This window comes from Neophocaena asiaeorientalis, unplaced genomic scaffold, assembly GCF_003031525.2.
Source record: "Neophocaena asiaeorientalis asiaeorientalis breed wild unplaced genomic scaffold, Neophocaena_asiaeorientalis_V1.1 scaffold184, whole genome shotgun sequence".
NCBI classification, from domain to species: domain Eukaryota; kingdom Metazoa; phylum Chordata; class Mammalia; order Artiodactyla; family Phocoenidae; genus Neophocaena; species Neophocaena asiaeorientalis.
Genome location: NW_020185325.1, coordinates 4,758,313 through 4,785,615, shown reverse-complemented (window position 1 = coordinate 4,785,615; position 27,303 = coordinate 4,758,313). Strand labels below are relative to the sequence as shown.

At 36.7% G+C, this 27,303-nt stretch overlaps 2 protein-coding genes across 4 annotated transcripts in view; one reads left to right on the top strand and one right to left on the bottom strand.

Annotated features, from left to right (window-relative positions):
• The first annotated feature begins 411 nt into the window (after positions 1-411).
• Positions 412-26,632, top strand: CCNH (cyclin H). 3 transcript variants are annotated; one of them, XM_024734332.1, is made up of 9 exons: positions 412-664; positions 2,577-2,699; positions 10,701-10,774; positions 11,846-12,056; positions 15,229-15,392; positions 18,533-18,603; positions 20,614-20,725; positions 23,790-23,850; positions 24,430-26,632. In XM_024734332.1, the coding sequence occupies exons 1-9, from the start codon at positions 548-550 to the stop codon at positions 24,466-24,468; spliced, it is 972 nt and encodes a 323-aa protein (XP_024590100.1). In that variant the 5' UTR covers positions 412-547; the 3' UTR covers positions 24,469-26,632. The 3 variants fall into 3 exon arrangements, with proteins under 3 accessions (XP_024590100.1, XP_024590099.1, XP_024590098.1); XM_024734331.1 differs by having other exon boundaries at positions 23,790-23,865; XM_024734330.1 differs by having other exon boundaries at positions 23,790-26,632.
• The window catches only part of RASA1 (RAS p21 protein activator 1), a 104,789-nt gene continuing 103,670 nt past the window's right edge, over positions 26,185-27,303 (bottom strand). The window contains exon 25 of the mRNA XM_024734329.1: positions 26,185-27,303. Coding sequence (XP_024590097.1) covers positions 27,220-27,303 — 84 coding nt within the window. The 3' untranslated portion in view covers positions 26,185-27,219.

Sequence of the window (27,303 nt, the reverse complement as noted above, 5' to 3'; positions counted from 1 at the left end):
TGTTTCATCTGCCCCAAGATCATCCCCACATGATTACGTAGCCTACTCCCTCAACTATTTCAAGTCTTTGCTCACATGTCACCTTCTCACTGGGGCCTCCTCTGAACATCCTATTTAAAAGTTGACCTCCTCCAGAGTGCTTTCCTAACTTCTGATTATCCCTTGTGGATTGTTTAGGTTAGCCTCCACATGCTCTTAATGTACTTCCCTTTTGGACATCCCTGTCTGTCGTGTCTCCTTTAAATCTTGTCGGAAAGGGGCGGAGCTAGGGCCGAGGCTCACAAAAAAGGAGGAGCGTGTCGGTTGGCTACGCCCATTTGATTCGCGGGCCTTGGTCAGAGACCCCGCGAGACTTTCTCTTAATCCGCTCCGGAAACGCGATTGCGGACGGAATTACCACGTGACGTTGACGTCGCGCCCGCGCCGACCGGCCTGAATCCTTGGGCTTTCGCGGGATCCTGGTGGTGATTTAGCTGCTTTACGTTCCGGTTTTGTGCCGTTGGCGGTCTTCTCTGCAGACTCTCTGGGCCTTGCCTCCGACTTCACCATGTACCACAACAGTAGCCAGAAGCGGCACTGGACTTTTGCTAGTGAGGAGCAGCTGGCGCGATTGCGGGCCGACGCCAACCGCAAATTCAAATGCAAAGCTGTGGCGAACGGGAAGGTGAGGGCTCTGGCTGCCGCCCTTCTCCCTCGAGCTCTATAAACTCTTGCCCGTCCCTCTCCCCCGGGACTTCCCGCGCACCTCCCTCCCACCTCCTCTGCGCGGCGTGCGTTTATCTGTTTAATAAACAGTGAGCACCTTGCTAGGTGCAGTGGGTACGGAGGCGGACAAGGCCATCCATCCCCGTAATCGAGTGGCAGACAAATAACCAGTAACATGGCGAAGAAGACTTTGTAGCATGCTAATGTAGTGGGGGGAGGCTTTTCTTAGTGCCTGTTGTGGAGATGATGGGGAGAGGACTTTCCCGGTGGACAGAGCCACAGGTGCAAAGTAGGAGGCCAGAAGTTTCAGGGTTGGTCCCCGGAATGCTCATGATTGTGTGTGGCGGAACCTGAGTATTTGTGTATGAAAGGTTGGAGAAGGTAAGCAGGGAACTTGTAAGCGGAGATAAATAGTTTGAACTTTGTGATGGAGGAATAGGGAAACCTTTGAAAAATTTTAAATGGGAAATAAACCTTATCAGAGTCTGTCCTAGAAAGAGCTTTCTGGGAAGGAATGGATCGACTGGATGGGGGCAGGGTGGAGGCAGGGGCATGAGAGACGGTTAGCACAAACCAATTGACCACAGATGGTTTGGACTATATGGTCTGTCAGCCACGTCCTTCCTGCTTTGCTTTTACCTGGAAGTCTCGTCTGTTTCATATCACTTTATTTTTGTGCTGCACAAAATACTGCATATTGTGCTAAATTCTAAGTATTTAGCAAGTGTTAGCTCATATAATCCTCATAACTACCCCATGAGGTAGATACTATTATTATCCTTGCATTACATCTTAGGAAACTACAGAGAAGTTGAATAACTTTCAGGCTATATTGCTAGTAAGTGGCAGAGCCAAGATTTGAAACCATGGAATCTAGTTTCAGCATTCCTTCTGTAAACCACAGTGCCATGCTGTCTCTATAAAATTAGCACCTGTGTTAATTTACTAGGAAACTAGGAAAAATAACTCCATAAAAAAATTACGACAAACTGGGTGGCTTAAAACAACAGAAATTTATTGTTTCACAGTTCTGGAGGCTAGAAGTCTGAGATCAAGGTGTTGGCCAAGTGGTGCTCTGTGCAGCTTCTTTTCCTCTTCCAGCTTCTGGTAACTCCAGGTGTTCCTTTGCTTGTGGCAACTAACTCCGGTCTCTAGCTCCATCTTTACATAGTGTTCTCCCTGTGTTTCTGTCTCTTCACATGTTCTTCTTATAAAGCTACCAGTCTTGTTGGATTAGGAGCCCATTCTACTTCAGTAGAACCTCATCTTAACTAATTACATCTGCAGAGACCTTATTTCCTCCCATTCTGAGTACTGGGGGTTAGGACTCAACATACCTTTTTTGGTTGTCGTAATTAAACCAATAACAGCACCAAATAGATATTTGTTGTAAAATTATAGTATTTTCAACCGTGTAGTGTATTCTGTAGAGATTTTATAAAGATGGAGAAGAGTTAATGTGTTAAGGGTCAAAATTATCCTTGAGGCACTTGTTGATTTTTACCTCAACCTGTGTGACTTAATAACTGACTGAGAAAGGGATATTGTCCAACCATTGACAATGTGTATCTTCTTTTTGATTTATAAATAGTGACATCAAATCTGTGAACGTATGCACACACTCCTCACGATTGCTTATACATTAGTGAAGCAAATATTCAGCCGACATTCCGAGAAATTATGCAATTACAGTATAGTTTTAGTTTATTAAATGTTTTCTTAAAAGCTATTTTGTGTAATATTAGCAATTCTATAAAGAGAAAATGAGGTGTGGTATATTTCCCTTTGATTGGAGATATAAACTTAATCTAGAAAGAGAAAAAAATATTAAGATTATCTAATTAAATTTTTGTTGTAACTTCGACCCAAAGGTTCTTCCAAATGACCCAGTCTTTCTTGAGCCTCCTGAAGAAATGACGCTCTGCAAGTATTATGAGAAAAGATTATTGGAATTCTGTTCGGTGTTTAAGCCAGCAATGCCAAGGTCTGTTGTGGTAAGTTATAGTGATGAAGTATAATGTCCTTTAGCTAACTTACAAAATCTGTCTTCTTATAAATATTTAAATCAATTTGCTATCCACTTAAAAATGCACCTGAGTTATGTATTTATATAAATATATAATTTATGTATTTAAGTTTTGTCACATATTTTTCAATAAAGGCATTAAATTATGAACTCCTGTGTTGTATCTTACAGTGTTTCAAGAATCATTCCATATCTAAAGAATTTTGAGGTCGGCTAGATAGGTCATGACATACTCATTTTATATAGAAAGAAAAAATCAAATTACTTTCCCTCTAGGTTCTCATGTGGTTGTTTCAGATGTGTGGTTCTGAGGACCCTATTTGTGTGTGTGTGTGTGTATGTGTACTGTGGTGCAGTAATGGTGAGGAGAAACAGGTAGTTAGAACTTCTTGGCTATATGGATTTGTGTATGCTGTCCCTGTAATTGTTCCTATTGTGTGTGTTTTTTTGTTTTAATTGCAGTATATTTGATTTGCAGTGTTGTATTAGTTTCAGGTGTACAGCAAAGTGATTTAGTTACACATATACATATATCCTTTTTAACATTCTTTTCCCATATAGGTTGTTACAGAGTACTGAGTAGAGTTCCCTGTGTTATACAGTAGGTCCTTGTTGATTATTTTATATATAGTAATGCTAACCTCTTAATTTATCCCTCACCCCCCACCTTTCCCCTTAGGTAACCATAAGTTAGTTTTCTAAGTCTGTAAGTCTATTTCTGTTTTGTAAATAAGTTCATTTGCATCATTTTTTTAGATTCCACATATAAGTGATATCATATGATATTTGTCTTTCTCTGACCTACTTCACTTAGTACGATAATCTCTAAGTCCATCCATGTTGCTGCAAATGGCATTGTTTTGTTCTTTTTTGTGGCTGAGTAGAATTCCATGGTATATATGTACCACATCTTTATCCATTCATCTTTCAGTGGACATTTAGGTTGTTTCCATGTCTTGGCTATCGTGAATAGTGCTGCTGTGAACATAGGGGTACATGTGTCTTTTTGAATTATAGTTTTGTCCAGGTGTATACCCAGGAGTGGGATTGCTGGATCATTCACGTGGGATCCTCCCAGACCAGGGCTCAAACCCGTGTCCCCAGCATTAGCAGGCAGATTCTCAACCACTGCGCCACCAGGGAAGCCCCCATTTTTAGTTTTTTAAGGAAACTGCATGCTGTTCTCCACAGTGGCTGTACTAATTTACATTGCCACCAACAGTGTAGGAGGGTTCCCTCCTCTCCACACCTTCTCCAGCATTTATTGTTTGTGGATTTTTTGATGATGGCCATTCTGAGCTGTGTGAGGTGATACCTCGTTGTAGTTTTGATTTGCATTTCTCTAATAATTAGCAATGTCAAGGATCTTTTCATGTGCTTTTTGGCCATCTGTATGTGTTCTTTGGAGAAATGTCTATTTAGATCTTCTGCCCATTTTTTGATTGGGTTGTCAGTTTTTTGGATATTGAGCTGCACAAGCTGTTTGTATATTTCAGAGATTAATCCCTTGTTGGTTGCTTCGTTTGCAAATATTTTCTCCCATTCTGATGGTTGTCTTCTCGTTTATGTTTCCTTTGCTGTGCAAAAAGCTTTTCAAGTTTAATTAGGTCCTATTTGTTTATTTTGTTTTGATTTTCATTACTCTGGGAGGTGGGTCAAAAAAGAAATTGCCATGATTTACGTCAAAGACTGTTTTGCCTGCTTTCCTCTAAGAGTTTTATAGTGTCTGGTCTCACATTTAGGTCTTTAATCCATTTTGAGTTTATTTTTGTGTATGGTGTTAGTGTTCTAATTTCATTCTTGTACATGTAGCTGTCCAGTTTTCCCAGGACCACTATTGAAGAGACTGTCTTTTCTCCATTGTATAGTCTTTCCTCCTTTGTCGTAGATTAAGTGACCATAGGTGTGTGGGTTTATTTCTGGGCTTTCTATGCTGTTCCATTGATCTATGTGTCTGTTAGTGTGCCAGTACCATGCTGTTTTGATTACTGTAGCTTTATAGTATAGTCTGAAGTCAGGGAGCATGATTCCTTCAGCTCCATTTTTCTTAAGATTGCTTTGGCTATTTGGGGTCTTCTGTGTTTCAATACAAATTTTAAGATTTTTGGTTCTAGATCTGCAAAAACTGCCATTGGTAATTTGATAGGGATTGCATTGAATCTGTAGATTACTCTGGGTAGTACAGTAAGTCCGCTACATATGAACCTTCAAGTTGCAAACTTTCAAAGATGCAAACATGCGTTTACATGTCCAATCACATTAAGTTAGTTCACATGTCTGGCATACATTGTCATATGTGTGCATCCTCTACAAGTGGTTGTGCTTTTGTGTACTTTACAGTACTGTATAGAGTACAGTGGTACAGTATCTTTATTTCAAACCCAGGATGTCCAGAAGCAAGCGAAAAAGCAGTGGAGATGTAACTGGTACTACTGTACTTTTCAAGGCACTGTACTGTAAGATTAAAAATGTTTTATTTTTTGTTTGTTTTTTATGTATTATTTGTGTGAAAAGTATTATAAATCTATTACAGTATAGTACTTATATAGTTTCCCAATCGTGTTAGTTGGGTACCTAGGCTAACTTAATTGGACTTACGAACAAATTGGACTTACGAACGCACTCTGACTGGAACTCATTCAGATGTAGGGGACTTAACTGTGCAGTCATTTTGACAATACTGATTCTTCCAATCTAGGAACATGGTGTATCTTTCCATCTGTTTGTGTCATCTGCAATTTCTTTCATCAGTGTCTTATAGTTTTCAGAGTTCAGGTCTTTTGCCTCCTTAGGTAGGTTTCTTCATAGGTGTTTTATTCTTTTTCGTGTGATGGTAAATGGGATTGTTTTCTTAATATCTCTTTCTGATCTTTCATTGTTAGTGTATAGAAATGCAAGAGATTTCTGTATATTAATTTTGTATCCTGCAACTTTACCAGTTTAATTGATGAGCTCTAGTAGTTTTCTGGTAGCATCTTTAGGATTTCCTAAGTATAGTATCATGTCATCTGCAAACAGTGACAGTTTTACTACTTTTCCAATTTGAATTCCTTTTGTTTCTTTTTCTTCTCTGATTGCCGTGGCTAAGACTTCCAAAACTATGTTCAGTAACAGTGTCGAGGGTGGACATCCTTGTCTTGTTCCTGATCATAGAAGAAATGCTTTCAGCATTTACTTTTTAACATCCTCTATGATGTTAGCTGTACGTTTGTCATTTATGGCCTTAACTATGTTGAAGTATGTTCCCTTTATGCCCACTTTCTGGAGAGTATTTATCATGAATGGGTGTTGGATTTTCTCAAGCTTTTTCTGCATCTATTGAGATGATCATATAGTTTTTATTCTTCAATTTGTTAATATGGTGTATCACACTAATTAATTTGCAGATATGGAAAAATCCTTGCATCCTAAGATAAATCCCACTTGATGATGGTGTATGATCTTTTTAATATATTGTTGGATTCAGTTTGCTAGTATTTTGTTGAGGGTTTTTGAGTCTATGTTCATCAGTGATACTGGCCTGTAATTTTCTTTTGTGGTATCTTTGTCTACTTGTGGTATCAGGGTGATGGTGGCCTCATAGAATGAGTTTGGGAGTGTTTCTTCCTCTGCAGTTTTTTGAAATACTTTCTGAAGGATAGGTGTTAACTCTTCTCTAAGTGTTTGATAGAATTTGCCCGTGAAGCCATCCTGTCCTGGACTTTTGTTTGTTGGGAGTATTTTAACCACAGTTTTAATTTCAGTGCTTGTGATTGGTCTATTCATATTTTCCATTTCTTCCTGGTTCAGTTTTGCTTGATTTTACTGTGCAAAGAATTTGTCCATTTCTTCTGGGTTGTCCATTTTATTGGCATATAGTTGCTTGTAGTCGTTTCTTATGATCCTTTGTATTTCTGTGGTGTCCATTCTAACTTCTCCTTTTTCATTTCTAATTTTATTGATTTGAGCCCTTTCCCTTTTTTTCTTGATGAGTCTGGCTAAAGGTTTATCAGTTTTGTTTATCTTTTCAAAGAACCAGTTTTTAGTTTCATTGATCTTTTCTTTTGTTTTCTTCATCTCTATTTCCTTTATTTCTGTTCTGATCTTTATGATATCTTTCCTTCTGATAACTTTGGGTTTTGTTTGTTCTTTCTCTAGTTGCTTTAGGTGTAAGGCTAGGTTGTTTGAGATTTTTCTTATTTCCTGAGGTAAGATTGTATTGCTATAAACTTCCCTCCTAGAACTGTTTTTCCTGTGTCCCATAGGTTTTGGATCGTCATGCTTTCGTTTTCATTTGTCTCTAGGAATTTGATTTCCTCTTTGATTTCTTCAGTGATCCATTGGTTGTTTAGTAGCATATTGTTTAGCCTCCAGGTGTTTGTGTTTTTTACAGTTTTTTTCTTGTGGTTGATTTCTAATCTCACAACATTGTGGTTGGAAAAGATGCTTGACATGATTTCAGTTTTCTTAAATTTATCTAGACTTGCTTTATGTCCCATCATGTGATCTATCCTGGAGAATGTTCTGTGTGCACTTGAGAAGAATGTGTATTCTGCTTTCAGGTGGAATGCTCTAGAAATATCAATTAAGTCTATCTGGTCTAATGTGTCATTTAAGGCCTGTGTTTCCTTATCGATTTTGTTTGGATGATCTGTCCATTGGTATAGGTGGGGTGTTAAAATCCCCCACGATTTCTCCTTTTCTGGCTGTTAGCATTTGCCTTATCTATTGAGGTGCTCCTCTGCTGGGTGCATATATATTTACAATTGTCATATCTTTTTCTTGGATTGATCCCTTTATCATTGTGTAGTGGCCTTTTTTGAATCTTGCAACAGTCTTTATTTTAAAGTCTGTTTTGTCTGAGTCTTGCTACTCCAGCTTTCTTTTGATCTCCATTTGCATGGAGTATCTTTTCCTGTCCCCTCACTTTCAGTCTGTATGTATCCCTATGTCTGAAGTGGGTCTCTTGTAGACAGCATATATATGGGTCTTGTTTTTGTGTCCATTCAGCCAGTGTGTGTCTTTTGGTTGGAGCGTTTAATCCATTTACATTTAAGGTAATTACTAATATGTATGTTCTTATTGCCATTTTGTTATTGTTTTGGGATTTTTTTTAAGCTGTGTACTCTTAGATGGAGTTTGAATATTTTTTAAAATTATTTATTTTTGGCTGCATTGGGTCTTCGTTGCTATGTGCCAGCTTTCTCTAGTTGCAGCAAGCGAGAGCTACTCTTGTTGCGGTGCATGGGCTTCTCATTGTGGTGGCTTCTCTTGTTGCGGAGCACGGGCTGTAGGCACACGGGCTTCAGTAGTTGTGGCACACGGGCTCAGTAGTTGTGGTTTGCAGGCTCTAGAGCGCAGGCTCAGTAGTTGTGGTGCACGGGCTTAGTTCCTCTGTGGCATGTGGGATCTTCCTGGACCAGGGATTGAACCCGTGTCCCCTGCGTTGGCAGGCAGATTCCTAACCACTGCACCACCAGGGAAGTCCCTGGGATTGTTTTTATAGGTCTTTTTTCTTCCCTTCCTCTTTTGTTCTCCTCTCTTGTGATTTTATGACTATCTTTAGTGTTGTGTTTGGATTGCTTTTTCTATTGTAGATTTTTGGTTTGTGGTTACCATGAGGATTTGGTATACTAGTCTACACACACACACACACACACACACACACACACACATAAAGATTAAGTTCCTGGTCTCTTAATTTCAAATGCATTTCCAATATCCTTCATTTGTATTCTCCTCACAATTGCTACTTTTGATTTATGTGTGGATGATTCCCTACCTTTATGTTTGCTTTTACCGGTGAGCTGTCCCATTTGTAATTTTCTTGTTTCTAGTTGTGGCCTTTTCTTTTCTGATAGAAAAGGCATTCTTTTGGCATTTTTTGGAAAGCTGGTTTGGTGGTGCTGAATTCTTGTAGCTTTTTCTTGCCTGTAAAGCTTTTGATTCCTCTGTCGAATCTGAACGAGAGGCTTGCTGGGTAGAGTATTTTTGGTTGTATGTTTTTCCCTTTCATCACTTTAAATGTATCGTGGCACTCCTTTCTGTCCTGTAGAATCTCTGCTGAAAAATCAGATGATGACCTTATGGGGATTCCCTTGTATGTTATTTGTTGCTTTTTCCCCCTTGTTGCTTTTAATATTTTCTCTGTCTTTAATTTTTGTCAGTTTGATTAGTATGTGTCTCATTGTGTTCCTCCTTGGGTTTATCCTCTGTGCTTCCTGGACTTGGGTGACTGTTTCCTTTCCCATTTTAGGGAAGTTTTCAGCTATAATCTCTTCAAATATTTTCTCAGGCCCTTTCTCTGTTTCTCCTTCTGGAACCCCTATAATGCGAATGTTGGTGGACTTAAATGTTGTCCCAGAGGTCTCTTAAACTGTCCTCATTTCTTTTCATTCTTTTTTCTTTAATCTGTTCTGTGTCAGTGATTTCCACCATTCTGTCTTCCAGCTCACTTACCCACTTTTCTGCCTTATTTATTTTGCTATCGATTCCTTCTAATCTATTTTTCATTTGAGTTAAGGTATTGTTCATCTGTTTGTTTGTTCTTTACATTTTCTGGCTCTCTGTTAAACATTTCTTGTGTCTTGTGTGCCTCCATTTTTTTCCCGATCTTGGATCATCTTTACCGCGTTACTCTTTTTTTTCAGGTAGATTACCTGTCTCCACTTCACTTAGTTGTCCAACTGGGGTATTATTTTGTTCCTTTGCGTGGATTTGTGTATTTTTGTTGATAGAAAATTAAACTGAAATTTAAAAGCTGAAAGATTAAAAAGGGGGAAAGGTGTATAAAATATTTTTCTCTTATCTCACAGGTTTGTTGTGAATATCAAATATGAAAGTTTTGTCTTAAGTGAAAGTAGATCATACATTTTAAAGTTATACCAAGTGAATAATTTATGGCCCAGAAAAGAATAAGCTCCTAGAAAATATTCTCCATTTTTATAGTTGAAAAAACTGAAGTATATTGAAAATACCAAGTCCAAAAGTATTCATAGTGTTTTCTGTTTTTTACTGGACCTTTATCTAAGAGATCTGATTCATGAAAAATTTTAGATGTGCTTGCTTTCTATTTCCAGATTTGATCTTAGTCTTTTCTGATAAGAAAACTGTAACACAAGGTGGTAGGTTTAAGTGATCTTTTCAGATGAAGAAACTGAATCCTTGAATGAACTTCTTTGTGGAATTTGTCTTTATATAACTTGCTTATTTATAACTGTTAGTTTTGGTTTTTGTTTCACATAAAATGACAAAACTAAACTTTTAAAATATTTAAAAAGAAATGTATTTTTTTCTATTCTAAAGTAGATAAATATTTATTTCATTGGTTCTAACCAAATGAAATAGTTTTTTAAAAAGTACAGGCAGACCTTGGTTGAAAACAGCCTTGTCCCTTATTAGATTTGTGACCTTGAACAAGTCAGCTAACCTCATTGATATTCAGTTTCTTTTTCTATAGAGATAGCAGTACCTCACCAAGCTGTTATAAGAATTAAAATAAATGATAGTTTTATACTTGGCACAGAGTATGGCACATGGGGTGCAGTCAGTAAATGGTAGGTGCTGCTTCTCCTGTTTGGTGTGGCAGCAGGTTAGATCACAGAACCAGAGTGGATTTAGAGAGAAGGCTCATTGCCCTGACCATGTTATTCTGCCAGTATTTTACTAAATGGACTGCTTAAGCTGTGATCATTTGTATAAATTATACAAATATATATAATTGTGTAAACCCCCCCCACACATTTTTAAAATTAAGCCAGTGACCATAGGAAGGATAAGCCAGGATAGGTGGGGAAGGACAACAAAGGCTTGGCTGTGGTTTTTCTGTTGTAATTTATCACAATTTATTTTGACTTAAGAAGTAAGTTTTGGGGTTTTTTTAAGGTGACTTTTTCAAAGAAACCTTGGCATAAATAAGTTTTTTTTAAAATACAAAATTTAACTTGTACGTGTGAATAGGTTCTGATAATAAATGTATTTTTAATCTTAGGGTACAGCTTGTATGTATTTCAAGCGCTTTTATCTTAATAACTCAGTAATGGAATATCACCCCCGGATAATAATGTGAGTATAAGTATAATTTATTGATTTTCATTTAAGAAAACTTTTATACTCTTTGAGCATGTGTGTGTGAAAAAATGACTTCCTAATAAAGGGTAATTTAGACTTGCATTCTATTCTGAACTTAAGATCCCTCCTGATACTCATTAATATACCTGTATAATTCTTCCTTCCCTGTAATACTGATGGCATCAGTTTTGGCACTTGTCCAAATTCAAATTCTGTTTTTCTTAAACTGGCTTCCATAATATCCCTTTCTGTTAGCTGAACCTGTCTTCGCCCATTTGCTCTGAGAATCATTTACAGTAACTCCTCTTCCTGTACATCCCGTCAGTTTACAAGTCCTATAGTTCCATAGTCATTTCACTTGAACAAAGGTCTGTTTTGTTTCTGCCCTCTGCTAAGCACTGTGCTTATCATTAAAAATAAGGATGAAGTTAGTATGAGACTCATCAAAGAACTTGCTGTCAATCGTGCTGTCCCTGTATATTTTCTCTTTTTCATTTCCGTTTCTACCAGTCTAGGTCAGGCCCTTGTTACTTCCAGTCTTGGTTTTTGTGGTAATCTTATCACTACTAATTTCTCACTCTGAAATTTATGTAGTAGCCATGAGAGTTTCATAGGTTTGTTCCTGAGGTAATAATCCCCTATTTAAATGTCCTTGGAGACTTCCACTGATGGCTTTCCATAATGTTTCTTTAACACCTTTCTTCTCAGGCCCATATGTACATATGTGTGTACTATTTTTTTTTCTCTTCCATCTATATTTCATGATGCTGAGTACCCTTATTCTTAAGTTATTTTGTTTTTCCAGATACTTGGGCTGAACTATATAAAACTGGCATTAAGTTACTAATGATTGAATGCTGTGGCACTGTTATACAGTTCAACCTAATTTTTATAGTCTCCGTATGGATAAAAAGATTAAACAGGAAACTCTCTTTTTTTAAATCAATTTCCTTAGATGTCTAGTATAGTCATTGGTGAATATTAGGCAATTTTAGAACATATTTTAGAAATATTTTGGTATTTTTCAAAGTATATACATATCCTTCCCCTTATTTTTTCCTCTAGGCTCACTTGTGCATTTTTGGCTTGCAAAGTGGATGAATTCAATGTGTCTAGTCCACAGTTTGTTGGAAATCTGCGGGAGAGTCCTCTTGGACAAGAGAAGGCACTCGAACAGATTTTGGAATATGAACTACTACTTATACAGCAACTTAATTTCCACCTTATTGTCCACAATCCTTATAGACCCTTTGAGGGCTTTCTCATTGATTTAAAGGTAATCTTGCTGACTAAAGTAAACTGGTGGAGTAAACTCCTTTGCTATTGTTCTTTAACCAAAATAATCAAAATTTTATTATAACTAGTAATGATCCTAATTGTTACACAGTTAGGCTTGCTAAAATGTGTTTGGCCTGGACTTCTAGGGCAATAGTTCTCAAACTTCAGTGTACATCAGAATCACATGGAGGGCTTATTAACTGAGAGTGTCAGACTGTAGTTCTTGAGCTTCTGATCTAGTAGATCTGCAAATACTGGTCCAGGGACCATAATGAGGACAACTGTAATGCTTTTAAAGACTTCAGGTAACTCTTCTAACTCCAGTATACTGTCTTGGATCTTCATACATACAAAATTCTTAATTTTAAACTACAAGATTGCTAACTGACTTCTATTTTTAGAAATTTTACAAAATTCTTAATTTTAAACTACAAGATTGCTAAGTGACTTCTATTTTTAGGGCGTTGTGAACTGAAGTCAATATGTGGGCATCAAAAATAACAGTAAATAAATGTTTTGTCAGAACATTGACAAAAGCAGCTTGTTTTGTTTTGGCCCTGAAGAAGGACTTTAGATAGTGTGAGTTAAGTGAACAGAAGTCAAAAACTGGTTCATTCATCTTGAGTGGCCAAATTTGGGTGCTTGAGGATGTAGTCGAGAACAAGACAGGAACAGCCTCCCCTTTATAGGCCTTACAGTCTAATGGGAAAGACAATCATATATTCAGTGTGCTAAGTGTTAACAGAAGGGGAAATACAGGGTACTTTAGAAGGGGATAGCAGATTGAGAAGAAGGGGAGACAGTTCTGAGAAAGTGTAATTTGAAGTAAAATTCAGAGCAAGAGTAGGGATTGGGTGGTGGAAGAGCATCCCATTCAGAGAGACTTTTCTGGTCAAAGGTCCAGACTTAACAAACCATGGTGTACTAAAGAACCTAAACAGAACTTAGAGGTAAATGGGGAGGACTGCCACGGAGTGCTGCCTGAGTGGAAGGCAGAGTGTAGACTGTGGAGGTAACATTACAGATTTTGAATAGAGCAATGGGATGCCAGTGAGAGGGTCAAGTCTGATGAGTGACGTGATTAGGTTTGCAGCTATAAAAAACATGTTGGCAAATTCATGCATCAGCCTGCGTCAGATGTTTATTGCACACCTGTATGTGTCAGGCATAACGTGCAGAATGGATTCGAATGGATGAAGGGATACCAGTTGGGATGCTGTTACAGTAGTTCAAGCAGAAAGACAGTGGTTGGTTTGACTCATGAAGTGGTAGTGGGTACAGAGAGAGCTTCTTGGGCTTTAGAATAAGTAGAGCTTGAGGAATGATTGCATACAGAGAGCGAGGACAGTGGAAGAACCCCCAGGTTTCTGGCCTGAGTGTATTGGTGGATGGTGGTACACTTATACAGGAAACAGTGGCACAGGAGAGATTTATTGATGGTGGTGGGGTAGGGATTTGATGAATCTGGTTTGGGACATGATGAATTTCCATTGCTTGCAAGACATTCAGGTTGGTACATATTTGTGTCTGGAGGCCAGAGAAGATGGCTAGGCTGGAGGCATAGATTTGGGCATCACTGCTGCCTCAGGAAGATTTAAAGTGGATTGGCCATAAGGACCATTTAAAGGGTAGCTAGAGAAAAGTAAGAAGCTAGTAAGAAGACTGAAGAATATCCAAAGAGGTAGGACTTTTGGAGAAGTGAAGGGAAGTAGAATACTTTTAGAATATGATCAGGGGAAGCTCTCCAATCCTGCACAGAATTCAGGCAAAGTAAAAGTTGACATTTGCTAGATTTAGTGCCAGAAAGGTGACTTGTGATCTTGGTGAAATTAGTCTTCTTGGAGTGTAAAGGAAAAAAACAGATTGGAGCTGGTTGGGGAATAGAAGGTGAGAAAACAAGTGTGTATATAACTTGGATTAAACAGCTTGTCTTTGAAGTGGGAAAAGAAGATGGGATGATTGAGAAGATGGGGGAACTGCTAGAAGTAGAAGAAAGGAACAGTTTTTTGTCATGTTTTGTTTTGCATGAGAAACTTTAGAACACTAGTAGAGAAAGCTTAATGGAACATGTGTAGCTCAAGTTTTCCTTTGGAGTGTGGTAGAAGGGCCTGGCATGGGATTTTGAAGCAAGGTAGAAAAACTGGCTATTTCTCTTAACGGAGGGAAAGAGGAAAGCATGGGTGAGGATAACGTTATGTTTGGGGATTTGGCCATAGCAGGAAATACAGTGTCTTTGTTATCAACAGAGATCATTTTCTGAGAGCGGTGGAGTTTCTGAGAATTATCAAAGATACTGAGTCAGGTAGAAAGTGTTTAACATAATCACTGAAAAATGGGAGAATATATTTTCTGTGGAATATTTTAGCTAGGCAGTGTTGAGAGCCTTGTTGAGGTCAGTGAACTTGAATTTATAGTAATATTACCAGACCTGTTGGTTGTATTGTTTTCTCTAGCAGCACCCAGAAATCTGGGTATAGTTGCAAAGCAGAAGGTTGGTTGAATTCGACCACTATTGAAGTTTTGCTGGAAATATGTTGGCAGCATACTGGGGCAGGGAATAGAAGAGGGAAATGAGAACCAGTGGACACTGGTGAGTAGAAGCAAGTATAGGGATAAGGAACCAGAGGTCCTGAGGAGGAAGTCAAAGAACAGCTGTGAAGTAACTGAGCAAATGTACGTACTGGGAAAGGGAATGCTGTGGTCAGAGTAGAATGTTGGATTTGTCATATCAGAGGTCAGGCATTTGGGGATGACAGGACCTGTGTGTGATTGTACAGTTGACTCTGGCTATTTTGTTTCAGAGTGTAGAAAAGATTTCTTACTGCTTTGGGACTTGAATGTAGATATCTGAAATATATCTGAGGGTTTAGGATTTAGGGTTCATTTTCAAGGGTAAGAATGGTTAGAAAATAGGGGATTATCCATACTTCTTGGGCATATACTAAAAATAGTTCTGTAATCAAACAAAGATTCATTTCCCAAAAGTAAACTTTTAGTAGAAGGAATTTCAAATCAAAATGAGGTGGTGCTTTGGTTTCTAAATGTGATCTTACAGGAGTTAACTAAAAGTATCCTGTGTTAAGCACTTCCTGGTTTATAGGAATAGTTTTGTACTGTTATTACTCCATGAGACCCTCAGAAGTGATAACATTTGCAAACTTTCTTTCTAGACTCGCTATCCCATGTTGGAGAATCCAGAGATTTTGAGGAAAACAGCTGATGACTTTCTTAATAGAGTTGCACTGACGGATGCTCACCTTTTATACACACCTTCCCAGATTGCTCTGACTGCCATTTTATCTAGTGCATCCAGAGCAGGAATTACTATGGAAAGGTATTATTTTGTGTTTTAACTTAGATTAGACTCAGTCCCTCAGTTTATTCCTTCCTGGAGTACCAAGTTTTTAAGTAAGGTTCACTTTGTAACATTAGTCCTTCATATCTCCTGTGGTTGAGGGTTGTTGAGGGCAACTGAGGGAAGAAATGGAATCACCTTTTAAGGAAATATTTAAAAATTCAGTAAAATATTTTTGAGCTAAGAGGATCCATTTATGACTGAAGTAGAATTAAATCAGGTGATCCTCAAAAGACTGATAACAGCTATCAATATATGGCAAATTTAGAAGTTTTATGAACTGGTAAGCAGCATGAGTGCAACAAATACGTCTGCCTTGTTTTATCATTAATCTCCTGCTGTGGAGCATGTATGGCACATGGAATTCAGTAAAGATTTGTTGAATGAATAATACTTTAGGGAATGTCCAAATGAATTTTAGTGAACTACAGATACTAATAGCTGATACATAAGTGCGCACTGAGAACCAGGCTCTGTGATAAGCACTTTACATGAATTAAATTCACTTGATTCTTACGATAATATCTTGTGTGAAGATTAATTACATATCTATTTTATTCATTTATAACTAACTCAAGCACAGGCTAGCAGTAAGTTAGCGTTTAAAAATCTTTACATTTAATTTCTTTCTAGCGATTTAATTTCTTTATACCTTCAAAGCTCTGCTTGATTCATTCGTAGAAATAGCTGAGGAGGAAAGATGATAAAACTTTCTAAATTTAAACTTTTCTGCATGTTTGTAATCCCTCGTCTGTAATTTCATAATCCATTGATACAGTGGCAGGAAACATGAACAGATGTGATTTAGTCTTTATTCAACTGAATGGGAATAGTTTTAGGTTTCTTTGCAGAAATATTAATGTTACTGGTTACATGATACTGCCCCAGAATATCACTGAAGTATTTCACATTTCATGGTATATGCACCATGTTAAGTTTCTAAGACATGAATAATTCTGAATTTCAAAACAAATCCAAGATAAAGGATTGTGGGTTTGTATTTTGTTTATGGTATGACTCTTCTGTATAAACACAGCTCACCAACTGTATATAAGCATATACATTTAATCCCAAAGTGATCTCTACCTTCGTTTACTAAGCAAACCTTTATGGAGGTTTTTTTTACATTGCGTTCTATGTACCATGCACTGTACTATACTGTGGAAATGTAAGAATGAACAAGCTATCCTTGTGGGAAGGGTGGCCATACAAATTGATACCTATGGAGTTTGCGGGTTATGGAGCTTCCATAGTGTAAGGGAAAAAGCCTCTTTTTCACAATTCAAACAACCAGTTGTTTGCTTAATCTGTTTAAGCATTGTATCTTATGCAGGTATATGCTAATTTTTCAGTGGTGAGATTTTTCTTATGTCAGTAGAGAGGGATGAAGGATCCTAAGGTCCAAATTAGAGTGTATTTCATCTTAGAAGTTTAGTTAGTTATAATTTCAGATAGGCAGGTGAAAGTGAAATTGTGGTACCTTGGGCTCATGGCAAATTGAATACACTTTTGTTGCATTCCCAGGGACTATAGACATTTGGGCATTTTTTTCCCTTGAGGAAATGCTTTCAAATCATTTTTAGCTTCTGAAATCCTTTGCAAATTTTGAGATACATGGAAACTGCCTTTATATTTATTACTGATTTCAAAAGGGGGGAGTCCTTGTGCTGTTGTTATATTCTGAATGAGGCTTTAAGATTATTAGTCATAGAATGTTACCTTGTTGATTAGAGGTTTCTTCTTTTTCATTGGATTTAGAGCTTTATTTTGCATCTCCTAGTTTGACTTCTTAGGTCGTGAAAAAAAAAGATGTCAAAAGTGTGAGGAGTTTTAGGGAGAAAAGTGAAGGGAAAAAAACTAATTGTTATTTTGAATTACTGATAACAAGAAATGTATTAGTTGTTAGGGGAGGTATTTTTATTTTATTTTTTTTTTTGCGGTACACGGGCCTCTCACTGTTGTGGCCTCTCCCGTTGCGGAGCACAGGCTCCGGACGCGCAGGCTCAGTGGCCACAGCTCACGGGCCCAGCTGCTCCGCGGCATGTGGGATCTTCCCGGACCGGGGCACAAACCAGTGTCCCCTGCATCAGCAGGCGGACTCTCAACCACTGTGCCACCAGGGAAGCCCTAGGGGAGTTATTGATTTCCATATCTAAAATGAAACTCCCACAATAGACGATGAAGATGTAACAGCAAAGGTAGTTATCAAAACTTTGTAATGTAGTTTAAATGATTTTGATATTTTAAAAGACATACAGCAACAAAATTTCTTAAAGAATCGTCTTTCTAATTTTTGGAATTTTATTTCACCCAAGAGAAAAATTAATAGCTTTTTTTACATTCATGTTTGAAAGATTACGTTGCCTTGAGAATCTGTTCACTTGGGCTTTTATCAGTTATAGATCAAGTTCAAGTATATAAAACCTCAGAGTAACTAAAAATTTAAAAATAGAAATTACATTTTTATACTGTCATTAGTTCCAAGAAAACAGATAGTTGGGCTTTATGTACATTTATGGAATAGTATTAACACCTTTGATCTGGACTTGATGCAAAAAAGATGTAAGAGATTTGTAAAGCGTGGGGTGATGTTCTTATTGGTTTGAATACCTGTTTGTCCCAAGAAGAGCAATTATAGTTAACATGGACTTGATATTAAGGGGAGAGAGAATCCTTACTAGTGCCAGGTTTTAGCTCTGCTGCTACCTGACTTTATTCATAACTTCTCTGTCCCTGTGACTCAGATTCCTCACCTGTAAAATGAGTGAGATTAGACTCATAGGTCTAAATATTAAACACTTAACGTTAAAAGTATTGAGTATTGCTCCTGTTAGTTTCATATCATTTTCTCTCTGAATATATCATGGAAATTAAATTAACTTGAACATTAAATGTTTTGAATCTAGTATAAATTGTAGTAAATCCTTAAGACTGTAAGAGATACAGATTATAGTTTAGTAGAGTTCAAAGTATTGTCATTTAACAGTTTTAAAGTAAATTTATTTAAAAACTGATCTTGATGATGAAATGAACATGGAGGAAAATAATTTATGATGTCATATTTTCTCAAGATGCTATATGTGTTCAATAGATTTAAATTTTTTTCCTTTCTTTTCCAGTTATTTATCAGAAAGTCTGATGCTAAAAGAGAACAGAACTTGCTTGTCACAGTTACTAGATATAATGAAAAGTAAGTAAAACAGAACACTTTATAAAATACTCTTCTATCACAAAGCTACTTTCTAAGTAAATAACACCCTGGTATTTAACTTGAGGTAACAGATTATTGTTTAGATTTACTTATATTGAATTATTGTATCATGGATGCATGAAGGATACATTGGTGAAGAACAAATAGAAGGTACATGAAAGAAAGTAGTTTTTACACAGAACTTTTTAGGAAAGTGAAAATATAATCAGATTCAGAAAGGATTGAGATTCAAAACAGGGTCCTTTTAAAGTATACCCAAATATGATGAGCACTGAAAAAGATCTCAGGGAATTAAAGCCTAATTAAATTTGAAACTTCCGTTTTGTAGGTAAATTAGCTTTAACTAGTTAATGTGTCATTTGCTAGTTCTGCCAGTATTTTGAATTTGGCCCAATGAAACTGATTTCAGGCTCTTGGGCTTCAGAACTGTGGGAGAATCCATTCTGTTGTTTTAATAAGCCTTACTAAGTTTGTGGTAATTTTTAATAGCAGCCTCAGGAAACTAACACAGCTCCTCACAACAAAGAATTATCCAGCCCAAACTAGTGTCAATGCTGAGAAACACTGTCTTAAGCGTTTTTTTTTTCTTCTTTCACTTTTTAAAAATATAGTTGGTTTACAGTGTTGTGTTAGTTTCAGGTGTACAGCAGAGTGACTCAGATTCCTTTCCATTATAGGTTATTACAAGATATTGAATATAGTTTCCTTAGCTGTACAGTAGGTACTTGTTGAGTCAGAACCTCCACTAAACTGGTTGGCTAGGTTAGCCAGTCCTTTCCATTTTCATACTTGCTCATGTCACGCTGCATGCTCATGGCTGCTAGACTACTCGTTAGGGTTAAAAACAGTGTGTTTGTTTGTTTCCAAACCTTTTGTGCCAATTGTCCTTGTTAATAAAATTTGTGGTTTAAATACTGAATAAACCAATAAAATACGAGATTGAATATCTTGATCTTGGATGACAGGGAGTACTTCTTACATGTTTTATGTTTCAAAAGTCAACATGCTTCAGGGTGTGGAAGTCTTATTTCTTTGCTTGAAATGATCTTTGATGCCTTCCCTCTTTGAGAAAAATGGATTTGTGATTTACGAATCATAAGGTAGGTTTTCAGTTATACCACTAGAGGGTTCACTTCCAAAGCTTATTGCAGTTTGGCCATAGACATTTGGATCAGGGAATTTAGTAAGTAGAAGAGGTCTTAAAGGTAACTCACTGTGCTCATTTTATAGCTGACAGTTTTATTACTGATTTTGTCTCAGTACCTTTATTTTATTCCATTTGTTTTAGTACAAAATAAGAATAGCTCTTGATAAAACACTCAGAGCTTTAGCGATATTAAGGTATCTTATTCATCATTTTTCACACAAAGATATTGTCCTAAGGGTGTTAATTCACTAGTATTAATTCAGTTGCAAACACTGCTTTATTTGCATTATGAAATAAGTAACTCATTTGGAGCACGTGGATGGCTAATAGTAAGCCCTGGATCTCTCATCATTTCCCTAATAAATCTTGACATGTTTTTACTAAGCGTTTTCCCTTCATTACATGTTATGTAATAATGGTTTTCTTTGTAAATAAGTAGTACACTCTTGGCCTGCCATCTGTAGGATAGAATCTTATGAATCTGGTTGGTGGCAGGGAACAAAGCATGTTTACTAAATCACGTAGGGATTTTTAAAAAGCCTTATTAAAACAAAGCAAAAAGCGACCATGGTAGGATTTTAAAAAAAATACTGACTAGTAGAGCATGCTTATCTTTAGGCTGTACATGATGTGGGCTAAGCAGCAGACAGCTATAATAACTTGAACTAGAAGTATGGTGTTCAGTGGATTTTAATGTGGAACAGTATTAATCCTGGTAGGAATAATCACATTTCAAGAGTGTTTTTTGTTCCCAAAACTAGATGAGAAAACATCATTCAACTCCTTTATGAGAACAAGGCTTTTTATTATCTGGTATAAAGCCTTTTTTTATCTCCACATAGGCATGAGGAACTTGGTAAAAAAATATGAACCACCCAGACCTGAAGAAGTTGCTGTTCTGAAACAGAAGTTGGAGAGATGTCACTCTGCTGAGCTTGCACTTAACGTAATTACGTAAGTAGATGTGAGACTGTTAATTCAAGAATAGATATAATTGTTACTGTCTCTAGCTAGTCTTTAAATTACTTAATTGGTAAATGTTTGCTCATGTGGGGAAAACTGACTTACCCATTAAATCAGATTTTTTTTATTGACTGGAGATTTCTAACAGGATTAAACACGAGATAATAAATTACGAATATGGCTTTCATAGTACATTCTGCTCCTGCTATGACTAATGTGTTCTTTGGCTTGTGGGCCCTGTCCCGTTCTGTTACTCCTTGTGGGGTCCCGTGGGCAGAGTTTTCCTAGGGAATTCCTGCACCTCTTCTTGCCCTTCTAATCTTTCGGTTCTCTGTAGGTCTGGTATCTCCTCTGAAGAACAAGTATACTGTTCCACACTTATTTTTGTTAGCTAGGGTGGGGAAACTTGGCATATTTTCTCTCAGTGGTAACTTTATATTGAAGACAGAACCAATAGGAAAATGTGCTGGCTGTTCGATCTCTTCTTGCAGCCATAAGGAACACTGTTAATGTGTCTTATTGATTTGTAGGCTGAAAGTGGAAATCACCATTTTCAGATTCTTTATGCTTTGCAGTTTGAAGGATCTACTTAACCCTTTTAGACATTTAAAACAATTGAGGATATGGGCAGGTATAGGAATGGTAAAACTATTATTTTCTATTCTGTGGAATTCATTCTGTAAAATTTACTGGGGGTTAGCTCTGGCATCTGAACAGTAAGATGCATTTGAGATGTTTTTGATCTCTAATCGGGGACTGTATCCTATTGCATAATATATGAGAAGCCAGAACAGCATTCCAAGGTCTTCAAATCAGGTACACATGACTCAAATTCTTTAACTATAAAGTTGTAGTAGTAGAATATCCAAGGACTTATCAGGTGTGCAACATACGGGACTATATTATATTTGTAGCTGTAACTGTAAAACATGGCTTAGCATAGAACTTTAAATTGGTAAATTTCATTCCTGGGTTTCAGTGGTAACTAGGAGGAAGGAAGGAGTGGTGGCAGAGAGGTAAAGAAAAATGTTGACCTTAATGAATGAAAGTATTAAAGCACTGATTTATAATCTTTTCACATTGATTTTGAAATGAGCTTAGACCAGGCGTTGGCAAACTATGGCCCATGGGCCAATCTGGGCCACTACCTGTTTATAGTAGTAGTTTTATTGGAACAGAGGTACACCCAGTAGTTTGCATTATTGTCTACTGCTGTTTTCACACTATAGCAGAAGAGTTGGGTAGTTGTCACAGAAACTGCATGGCCTACGAGGCCTAAAATATTTACTCTCTGACCTTTTCAAAGAAAATTTTGTCAACCTCTGAATTAGACCATTGAACTATTAATCCTACCCTTCCACCTAGGTAATGGACCATAATCCAAAATTCCTAATTGCCAGAATTTACATCTTACTCCAGGTGACCATTTGCTTTGCACTGTGTCAAGCAAATCTTGCATATCTATGAGTACTTGAGGGGTGCTTCTCAAACTGTCTGTACAGGACTGTTGGGTTTCTTTTTAACCCATTACAGACCTATACTTCTGTAAAATATAACAACCAATTACTTAGAAAAACAAAATAAAAAGACAAAAAATAAGCTTAAATTTTATTAGAATCAACAGTCATAAATTCATCTATCAAATTGCTATAAAAGTTTCTAAACATACACTTAATTTCTGTACTTATCTCATTGCACACTGGAAATGGTTCATGGAGCAGCAGCATTGGTCCATGGACCACACTTATAAGTACTACTTCAGGGTAAAATATCTTTCCTTGGTCTTTAAAATTCTTTTATCTTTTTCAACACACAATAATATATTGTCATTATTCAAGCCAGTTAATACAGGTAAACCAAAGTTCTCTTTGACCAAAACCTAAATTCCAGTTTCAACTGAGAGGTAACATATAGTTGGTGTTTTACCTTTGCCAAGCTTTTCTCTGTGTATGTGTATATGAAATAAGTTTTCTTTTCATTGTTTTCATATAAATTGTATAACATTTAATAGTATCAATCTTTAACTTTTGCCAATCTGGGTGAAAAAATAGTATCATGTTGGTATTTTAATTTGCATTTCCCCTAACACTTTGAAGCATTGATATTTCTGTGTTTAACAATCATTTGTGTTTCTTCTGTATTGCATAATTATAACCTGTGCGGAACTTTCTGGTGTTATTTTCTTGTAGTTCTTTTTATTTACCCATCTTTCTATATATATCATACAGGTATTTTCTTCTGTTGTTTCTTTCACTTTATTATTTAGGCACCTTGTCTTTTGCTTCACACTCTTACATCTGAACACCTTTCTTACCCTAAATTAATCAATATTTTATTTTGCCTTTTGTTCAGCTGTAAAAGCAATTTACAATTGTTTGTGCCTGGTTTGAGGTAGAAATCTCGTAATATTAATTTTTGTTCAAATAAGTTAACTGTTGTGCCAGCCATTTAAAAATATTTCATGATTTTTTCTAGTTATTTTAAATACTCATTTACTACAGATTAAATCCCTATATATACTTTGCTGTTTTTTGCCTGTCTGCTCTGATCATTGGTACTTGTAACTCTTTGCTGATAGTCAGCCCTCTGCATGTGCAGATGCAGAGCACCAACTGTCCTGCTGCCATTTTATATAAAGGACTTGAGCATCCAAGGATTTTGGTATCTATGGGGGGTCCTGGAACCAATGCCCCTCATACCAAGGGATGACTACCACACTTTTAATTACTTAGTTTACATATATAGTGTGTGTTTTGATGTTAAGTGGGGCGAGCTCCCCATGCTTTGTTCTTTTTCAGATTCTTTTGCTATTTTTGCAGCATCTTTCCCAGGTCAGAGTTTGACTTGATAAGCTCCATGAAAAATTTTTTAGGATTTTAATTAGAATTGCATTGAATTCAGAGGAATTTGAAAGATATTGTCTTCCTGTCCATAATTTTTCACCTCTTTCCCTTTATCCAGGCTTTGTTCTCCAACAGATGTATCTCATAGCCTTGCTAGCTTATAGATTCTGTTGCCAATATAAGATTGCTTGTTGATGGTTGCTTAATTACAGGAAAAAGAGGAAAGGTTATGAAGATGATGATTATGTCTCAAAGAAATCCAAACATGAGGAGGTATGTTCTCCAAAGGTAAATTTTAAGTTATCATTGCTGTATATTCTGGTACAACCATAATGTTAGGATTTTACTGTTCCAGAGTGCAAGCATTATAGACAGAGGTGTTGGGTATTGGAAAGCTTTCATTTCTTTTTTTGCATCCTTTATGTACATTGTCCATTATTAGAGGAATTTTTCTCACTTCTGTCTTGGCCTTTTCTGAAGCAGTATAATAATTACTTGATGAAGAATCCCTCCTAAGGTCATAGAAGGCAGTAGGGATATATTTTTTGATCTTCAAGGATTCTTCTCCTACCTTGTTTAAAAAAAAAAATTGTACCTGGCAAGTCAGATAAAAATGAATAATCAGAGGCAGAAGTTCACAACTGTAACGTTTGTTCCTGTCACTGGACTAGTCTGGTGAGACCATGCCATATTATTATAAGGTTAAACTGCTACACATTTTCCTGGTTTATTTACCTTTTATAATCAGCATAGCGAAAGGAGAACATTTTCCTAAAGGGAGGCAAGAAGGTAAACAGTACTGGTTATGCTTCAGTATAATGTTATCCTTATAACATTTTCTTTCCTTCTTAGGAAGAATGGACTGACGATGACCTGGTAGATTCCCTCTAACCATCTGAAATTGATTTGTCAATGCTAACTACTCAACAGAAGGATGAAGCATATCTGGCATTTAACTTTAAAAATGAAGTAATGTGAAAGCATCAAAATATATTAAACTTTTCTATTTATGTTATTTAAAAGTTTTTCCTTTCAGGGTAGCTTTATGTGAAATAAAACATCTTCAAAGGAGCCAGAATAGCACCTGGTTTGGGTAATCTTGCCCCACCATGACTAATATCAAATCAGTCTTTCTGTGGTAGCCAAATTAAAGCTGTAATTTATTTGCCTATATTGTTTATACAAGATGTCATTAAGCAAACTTATCTTTTTCTGAAAAGGCACCACAAAAAATAAAACTTAGTTACTAGTCAGTTTTAAAAGTGCTAAGGAATGTTGGCTACTATAGCATTTATTCAGTTATTTAACTGTGATCTTATTCAGTTCCTAGAGTTGGAACCAAATTATGAAGGTCTGTCAGTCAGATTGTTTCTGGAAAATGGGGTTGAAGGAATTCTGGGAAACTCAACTGCCCTAAATCGATTAAGTTTTACAGATGCAAACCTCTCCTCACCTTTCCTCAGTGCATCCCAGGATGTACTTTTCCATAAAGTGTAGGTACCATTTAATTACATTTCAGTATTTGAAGGTAGTATTTACTCTATGTATATCCTTTAATAATGCTTTATATTTTAGGTTTGCGTTGTTTTAATTTCCTTCTCACTGAGGAATAAAATTCACGAAGTGTGATTTTATAAACGTGGAGGGGAAGAAGCCGAAATTGACAGTCCTTCACTGCAGTCCCGGTGAAGCAGTGGTCCGAATTTATCTTGTTTCTTTTTTAGGTCACTAAAGTTGGGCATCAGAGCAATCTCTGAAAATTTTCCTACCCAGCCCCTTTAAAAAAAAATGTTTAGAGGTTTCATTTCATCATTGACCAGCTAAGTTACTCCAAGGCCTACAAAGGTAAATGACAAGTTTCCTATTCCAGCTTAACAGAGTGTCTTTAGGTTTGTGGGGTTTTTTTAGAAGTAAAAGGCAGGAGAAGCAGTTCAGATTGAGAAATGGCAGGTCAGTATGGTTAAAACTGAGATGTGAGTAGTGGGAGAGAACAAATTGCTGAGCACTAGAATCTAGACCTTTTTGCATATTGTTGAAATGTTTTCGGAGATGTCCATATCCCTTTTAGTCTAACCTGGAAGGAGACCAAATGGCATACTATTGTCTAACTGAAAAGCAGAGGGGAAAATATGGAATTGGGTTGACCTCAAGAAAAAGCACCTGGTGTGTTTGTGTTTTGCTATCACTGTTCAACTGTGATCGCAGCTACTTCAGGGCTAGCTACCTCTATATAAATAACAGCATTTAATACTTGCAGCTTACTGAGGGTTCACAAAATTTCTGCATAGTATAGTTTTAACAAACACTTTAATGCTTAAAATACAGGAAGAAACAAAGTGTTGTTCTTAGAACCTAGGCCTTTAGAAGATTTTTTTTTTAGTGGGGAAATGCTTTTCCCAGTACAACCCTGTCTGGTTCGCCTTGTATGCCTTCCCTACCCTGCACAGTTATGGGAGGGAAAGAATCGTTAACAAACAAACAAATATATAATGGAATCCTTCATCTCCCTGGGCCTTGCTCTGGTACTAAATTTGAACTGCCCCTAAAAGGAGGAAGAAAATAATGAAATTAAATGTTTAGCTGTATTTAGACAGAAGTAATCAGATATTTATGATATCCCTTGGTTTTATTTTAACTTAACCCTTGTGAATACGTCACAAAAATACACATACAGAAGCAAATAAGACTATACAGTCAAACTAAATATCCAGCAGATACAACAAGTAGTCAGAAGGGCAAAGATGGATAGCTGTTCAGTGGCTGATGAAATTGTTTGCATAATTTAAAAAATCAACTTGGAATTAATGAATACTTTCAATGAAAGCATTCTAGGGTTTTTAAACATATATCATATATAAAAGAAATCGGTTATCTATAAAACAGTTGAATGGGTAACATGCGTTGATCAGTACACAGTGACCAATAATATTTATTGAATTCAAACTATTTACTGTTGTAAACATTTAACAAAAAAGCATTATGAGATCTAAATACAGTCTTTGACAATTCGAACAAAATAAGTGGCATGTTTAAAAAATAAAGCTGATGAGCAATAGATCCATTCTCTGTATTTTCTTTCAACAGTTCCAGCAAAGAGAAATAGCAGTTATTTAAAAAAAGTATACAGCAAAGATTGTTCCTATTGTAATGGTAAACTCTGGAAACTGTAAATACAAATAAAGTCATTGAACAGTCAAACGGTCATATTCCTAATTCAGGAAGAAGTAACAGTAAGAGCAGTCTGCAATCCAGTTATACTCAATTGTCAACAGAGAATGCTTTTTTTCATAGTTCTGTTTCCAAGAGACAGCAAAACTTTGGCAATTGAATGTATTGAAAATATATTTTCCAAGTTCAAGATACAGTCATAGCATTGTGTGAAAGGTGATCTGTACACCAAGGCTCAGAGGTTGGTAAAGATTCCATATGTGGAAAAAGTGCAAATATCCTGCACAGATAGCTTACAAAGCTGCTGGCGCAGTTACTCACCAGGAGAATCTCGAGTTTTGTTTGCATAGTTCACACATCACTGGAATGTGGAAAGGTGTGCTATTTTTTGGCAAGAGCAAAGGAGACGTTATACTGATGTGAATTACCATGTTGGGCATGCTGAATCCATGCAGAACACTGCGGCGAAGGCTGCTACCTGACATCATTAGTTTTTGTATACTGGTTTTGTTTTTGCTGAAGCAGCTCTGTTATAGCCAGAAGCTTTTTCAGTACGTG